General features: G+C 36.7%; 1 protein-coding gene across 4 annotated transcripts in view; it reads left to right on the top strand.

Moving 5' to 3' along the window:
- The window catches only part of LOC102166958 (contactin-associated protein-like 3), a 205491-nt gene extending 199362 nt beyond the window's left edge, over window positions 1-6129 (top strand). For all 4 annotated transcript variants that reach the window (XM_021072824.1, XM_021072822.1, XM_021072823.1 and 1 more), the window contains one exon: window positions 3359-6129. In XM_021072824.1, coding sequence (XP_020928483.1) covers window positions 3359-3552 — 194 coding nt within the window. In that variant the 3' untranslated portion in view covers window positions 3553-6129. The remainder of the gene's footprint in view (window positions 1-3358) is intronic.

The following is a 6766-nucleotide window of genomic DNA, read 5'->3' on the forward strand; positions in this document are numbered from 1 at the left end:
AGGTCAATGACAGGCCACATGCGTTTGCTCATGTTCTTGATGTAATTGTACCCAGTTCAGCTCCTTTGAAGATATTAGGAGCAGGAACTGATGGCTCCACTGGCACACTTTTTAAAGGATGATAGCCAAACTGCACAATAATAAGAGGCTTTTCATTTGAAAATGGCCACTAGTATCTCTCAGGATACACACATATTCAAGATGCATTTACTCTACTTCTTCAATTTAAAATAGCCATGGACCTCTCAGCCCATTAGGCCAAAACATTTTGAAAAAAAATTGAAAAGAAAACGTATTGGGAGAAGCACCTAAACATGCAAAATGTTATTTTCCTAAACATAAAGATGTAAAACTGTGTCTGCTATCAGGCTTAACTTATTTATGGATATACATAGATATCCATCCATTAAATAAATCAGTTTTTATATATGTATCTACATGTATATTTGAAGAAGTAAAAGTAGTTGCATCTTAAATATCTGACAGTACGTCCTCTGAAACAAAATTTATCCAGGTCTGGCTCAAAAAGTTAATATTCAATTCTCCCTTCTTATCATTCAAAAAATGTTTTAATTTGTTTAATTAGATTTTTGAAATGTGAGTCATTTGCAAATTCTGTTCGGTGAGTAGCAGTAAACTACTTTCCACTTTTTGGCAGCCCCAAAGGAGGCAATCAGTCCTAGAGCTGGGTGATAGGACTGGGTGTCCACTGTTCACGACCCCTGCAAACTTGCTCATATAGGATCTGTTCATTTCGCCTGAATTCATCCAGACACCCATTTTTTTCCAGGCAATTGGGAAAGTATTCAGACATTTTAAAGTGCTGACCAAACCTATGTGAGAATATTAATGCTTCCATTTTTATTTCAACTGTTTTTATTTTTATAATGAGTAAGGAATATGACCTCCATTTTACAACTCCAAGAACAAAACTCATATGTGTTATTTGTAATGCATATCTAAAAGGAATAACTTTTCTGTTAAAATTTAAATTAACTCTTCATCCTAAATCATTCTAATTTATTTTTAATGAGAAGACTTTGCTATAACATCAAAGCTAAGTGAAAGTAAATCAACTTAAATGTGATTAATATTGACAAAATAGGAATCCAAGTTCAAAATTTTGCAAAATGCCATCATTGGTGCCCTTTAATTAGAGAGAGCAAAGGTAATAATGAAATTGATGATAGCACAAAGATGTGGTCTTTGAAGTTTTATTGCTTTTGCCAAATATCATCAGCAAGATGTACAAAGTAAGTAAATTGCTCCAGTGTCATTCCCCTAAGAAATCTTATTTGGTTCCTAAAACATGGGATGGAGAATGAGAGCCAAAGGTCTTAGGGACAGAATGACTCAGTTTACTGGATCCCACAATTAACTTGAACCTGTCTTCCATCTGTGGTGGCTGGTTGCTACATGGTTTGTCAGCTACCAAGTATGTAGACTTCCAGTATTATTTCAGAAATTGGACTTTTTTCTAACTGCTCATAGACTGCACCCTTATGTAAAATATTTCCTCCATTTAAAAGATTATCCCAACAGGTGGATTTCTCTGTGTTCTGCATTTTGCATTATTATTTTCTCTTCTTGCAAACAAAGGCAGTGTTACAGGAAAGGAGAATTAACTTAAAAATATTCAAACTTGGTAAACCCTACATCACATGGGGTTTCTTGCCAAGGGATCTATATTATAGATGGGCAGATGGATGGCCAGAGAAAAAGACAGATGTGTACATAAAGACACAGGCAAACCAGGAGCACCTGTCAAAAACACATTTACACTGGCACTGCTGATATGAAGGCTCTGGAAGGCATCAGATGCATTATTCAAATTACCTCACTCCCTTCAGATAGGGGGTTATCCTAGGATCCCATCAAACCGCACCAAACAAAAACAAGCTAGAGTTCAAGTGACCAATCACAGAATTCTCTTGTGGCACAGTGGGTTAAGGATCCAGTGTTGTTACTGCAAGGGGCTTGTCACTGCTTTGACAGTCCATCTCTGGCTTGCGGACTTCCACGTGTCACGGGCATAGCCAAAACAAACAAACAAACAAAAAAGTGGATCAGTCATATACAGAAAATCCTGGATGCGCAGGTGGGTCAGTGTAATGGTGATAGTCATCATATAATCAAGTGGCCTGATCACTCCTATTGAGAGTTCCTGCCCTTTGACACCAAAATTGGATATGATATAGCTCTTAAAGCAAAATCCTATAACTCAACACAAAAATAATTAATGTAGCTCTGTTGTTTGTTCCCAAGTGAGATCCAAAATATATTGAAAGTAATGAATGTTCTACCTATGAATATTTAAGAATATTTGCAAAATAATACATATGCTACCTCCTCCCAGTTGAGGAGGAGTCTGGGTTCCTGAAAGCATGTGCTCAGGAATCTCTGTGACCAGTTGTGCTCAACCATGCTTTGAGTTTGTCAGGCTCCATTACACTTGCTTATGTCTGTCCCAGAGCATAATGAAGAACGTCTCATTTCACAATACAAATTTTGATTTACATAGCTCAACAGTGACATGTGTTTGCTAACATTTGTTAATTGGAGATATTACCTATGTCAATCGTCTTAAAACTATACTCACTAGGGACTGCTTCTTTTTGCCTATTTGTTTCAGAATGGGTTAGATATTCATTCTTTGCTAACATGATATAGCTTGAGTAAGCATTTCTATGGCTTAGCCTGACAGTTTCAACCCCCAAGGTGCATTAAAACAAGCTGAGGAGCTTTTAAAATAATGCTGATACCTGGGCCTCCTACCGAGAGAATCTGAATTATTGTCTGCTATCCAGCCCAGGTTAAAGCAGGTCACAAGAGGTTCACACAAGGGTGTGGACCCCACAGAGGCAGCAATCGCTTACGACTTGGTCTCATACAAATACAACCACAGATACAGATACTACGTATCACACATCACTATAAATAACCACAGTATAGAGATACTGTAGTGCAATGATAGACCTGTATTAAAATGTAATAAACTTTTCGTTAAAATGCTCACACGTAAGTATTTAATTATTCTGCGATGGGGCTACACACTTTATACTTTTAAAATAATAAAACCCTGCATGCTCATTAGCATGAAGTGTGGACATGACCTAAGAGGCCCCATTGTGTTTCTGCATTTAAGTGTGAAGGCATTAATTAAGATTCAGTCACGATATGTCTTTAGGATTAAAGAATAAAACTACTGTGTCTCAAGTTTTCTGGATTTAGAAGTAAATTTAAGGTTATAATACCACTTGGTTCCAAATTTTCTGATGATAAATAATGCTCGAGTAAATTCTTGTTAGGCTGACATTTGCAGTTGATAATCTGACTTTGGACTTTCCTTTCTCTCTAGGTGTGATAGCAGTTGTGATATTTATCTTGCTCTGCATTACTGCTATTGCTATACGTGTTTATCAACAGAGATGGCTGTACCAAAAAAATGAGTCAAATATTCCCCAAACTGGAGACAACGCTGAGACTGCTCTGAAAAGTGAGCTCAACATGCAAAGTACAGTGAATGAAAGCCAGAAAGAATATTTCTTCTGATCAGCAGTGGTGGCTTACTTATTACTGTGATGATGATGTGACTTTCTTGCTAAGCCAGGGGCTCCCAGTGGGTGAAACTCCCTTCTCCTCCTTCTGGGAGAAACAGTTGGTGTGCAGCCCTGTGAGCTTGCTCAGCATGGTTGCTGGAGGCTCTGCTCAGTGCTCCTTCTTGATCTATTTATGTAACAGTGACTTAGGTGTGCTCATTAATCACAGTCTGGCAGTTTCTGACTGTTCTGACCTGATCTTCTGAAATTGAAATGTATTTTGCATAATTACTTTGGGATTTAAGTGAGAACAAGGATCTGAGCTACGGCCCCACTCTCTTAAAAATTCAACGTGAAAGTTTATAAAAGTCAAAGTTGGATGCTAATGTTTTATGTTACATGGGAACCTCCGTTATGCTTCCTTTATCAATCTACCACTGGCATTTATAAACCAGGACGTGCTTCTCAGATGACCTTCAGCCACATTTCCATATTCCTGTGAACCAGCGCTCAGTGGCCAAACATGCATTAGAAACCTAAAAAAAAACCCAATTTTTTGCCTGATTGTTTTTTACTATTTGTCTCTTTTAAATCAGTTTTGATATTTTTTAGTGAGGAAATGAGCGTGGAATGTCAGCTATGAAATTCTAGTATGAAGTTCAGTCACAGAAAAGAAAATTCATAGGTGAAAAAATGTGAAAAGGATTTCCATCTGGAATAATTTGCATATTTGTCTTTGTCATTTGTCATTATACTCTTTGTAAATTGTATGACTGATCTCACAAAAATGTCTATTTTCTAACTGCCCATGTATAAACTCCGAATTTAACATTTAAAATGTATCCTCCATCCATATCTGAATGAAATATAATCCTAAATTTATTTCCTGTATATACGGGGGATTAGGTTGCTTTTCTTTGTAGTTCTGTGGGTTTTTTTATCTGACTGTTAAAACAACAAACCTTTGATTTCCTCTGACTGTTCATTTATTAGGAAAGAAGTCCCATTTTGAACTAAATCTCTCCATTTTCATTTCTAAATGTTGAGCTCATCTAGGTGAAACTTCTCTGAGGTACCCTCTCGCCTAGGTACTATTTGGACTATCAGCAGAGGGATGCTTATGCTAAGGGAAGATACAGGTTATGTGATCTGAACTAAATCTGTCATTCCAGTCACAATTTTAGGATCTTGAGATCAGTTTCTCATAGAGAGCACCCAAGATTAACTTGTCCATTTTAAGTAGGGTATATTTGAATATTAGGAGAACAAAAAAAATCATATTAATCATGGAATTGATTCAAGAACTTTTTGTGGCAGTGATCGTTAGGTGATTGCACAGAGTCACCACTTGCTCTGAAAAGCCAATTCCAATAAACATATGCTGCCCTCTCCACATCCCACCTTCCATGTGTCTGCCAGGTACTTGCTTCCACCACAGTGAGACCACTTGGCATTATATGCATTTAGTCTGCCCCTTACCTTTGAGTGTATACCTACTTTGCTAAGTTTTTTTTTTTTTTTCAAAGAATGGGAAAAGATACCCTCTATATTACTTTTTGAAAATTTTTTTTCGTATGGTTTTGTATTCATTTTCTAGAAGGTGTTCCAAATGACCAGGAATTAAGGGACTTAATACAATGCACATTTTCTATCTCACAGTTTCTGTGGGTCTGGAACTGGGCATGGGTTCACTGAGACTTCTGCAAGATTGCTATCTGGTGTCTGCCACGGCCGTGTTCTCATCTGGAAACTCAGCTGGGGAGGGTTTGGCCTCCTTGCTCCCATGATTATTGATAGCCTTCCATTCCTTAGTGCTGGAGGATTTATGGAAGCTTGCTTCTCAAGGCTAGCAGAGGAGAGAGAGAAAAATTCTAGAGCAAGTCTGCTGGCAAGAGGGAATCTTATATAATGTAATGTGATCATGGGCGTGACATCCTGTCATTATTTGCTCTAATCTTTTGGTTGGAAACAATCACAGGTCCCACCTGTATCCAAGGGGAGGGATTATAGAAGGACTTGAGCCAGCAGGCTGAGATCATAGAGGCCACTTTAAAGCCATCTGCTATCATAATGTATCTATACTGTTATTTCTTTAAATGAGTGATGATGAAAAAAAGTTTAGGATCTCAATATAGCAATATATGAAGGACCTACTCAGATAAATGACACATGTAGTTTTTCCCAAAGGTCTGTGCAGTTTGGGGAAAGATTCAACACAAAAGTTATGGGCTCCATTAAATGCGTAACTGAGTGTAAACATCATTGAATCACTGCACCTTTAATAAGTGATCATCTTATGTTCCAAAAGAATGCATCACTTTGGTAGCTAAGATTTTACAGATTTATAGGTAGTGATAGCCACTGCCCTCTGCTCTCTTTTCTAAAGGTAAAATTAAGAATATTTTTACCAAGTCTCAGTGATGCACCATCCACTTTCCCTGACTGATTTGTAAACTTTTCCTGCTGGTTTGTTAATAAAATAACTCTTTGGAATGAAATTAGGAAAATATTTTTAAGAGAAGTTGAATGAAATTTGAATTATGCAATGATATTGGTTTTCCCGTAAAATATTAAAAAATGTGCAAATGTATACATTCTGGATTGGTGTGTAATTACTTTGTCTCTACTGTACGTAGGGGAAATGAATGGTTAATATTATTTATGATGGGATGGTAATTTCCTACAAGTGAAACACAAAGCTGTTGATATTTACTGATTACTCTAAGTTAAAATACCTATAAATACAGACACTTAAAGCTTTGACAGAGAACAATCGTTTATCAGTTATTTGCTGAATGTTTCCTATCTACTTAAAAGTGGATAAACATGATTTTCCCTAGAGAGTTGGGTTTCTAGAGCACTAATTAAATACATATTCCTATTGCAAATAGCATCCTTTTACCAAATAAAAGTTCAAAGATAATAATTCCTCAAGTTTTATTTTCAAAAAGAAAAGAAATAGCATATAATTAACACTCATTATTGGGACGAGCTGTTAGGGATTTCTGTCAACCTCATTAAGCGAACCCTTCCCCCAGCTACCTCCTCAGTATCATTTGATAAGGTGGAAAACCATCTTGGGGCACATAATTTCTTTTTTTTTTTTTATTTTTTTTATTATTTTTTATTGGGTTTTTTTTTAATTTTTTTTTAATTTTTTTTTTTTTGTCTTTTTGGTATTTCTTGGGCCGCTCCCACGGCATATGGAGGTTCCCAGGCTAGGGGTC

Source organism: Sus scrofa, chromosome 14, assembly GCF_000003025.6.
Source record: "Sus scrofa isolate TJ Tabasco breed Duroc chromosome 14, Sscrofa11.1, whole genome shotgun sequence".
Lineage (NCBI taxonomy): Eukaryota > Metazoa > Chordata > Mammalia > Artiodactyla > Suidae > Sus > Sus scrofa.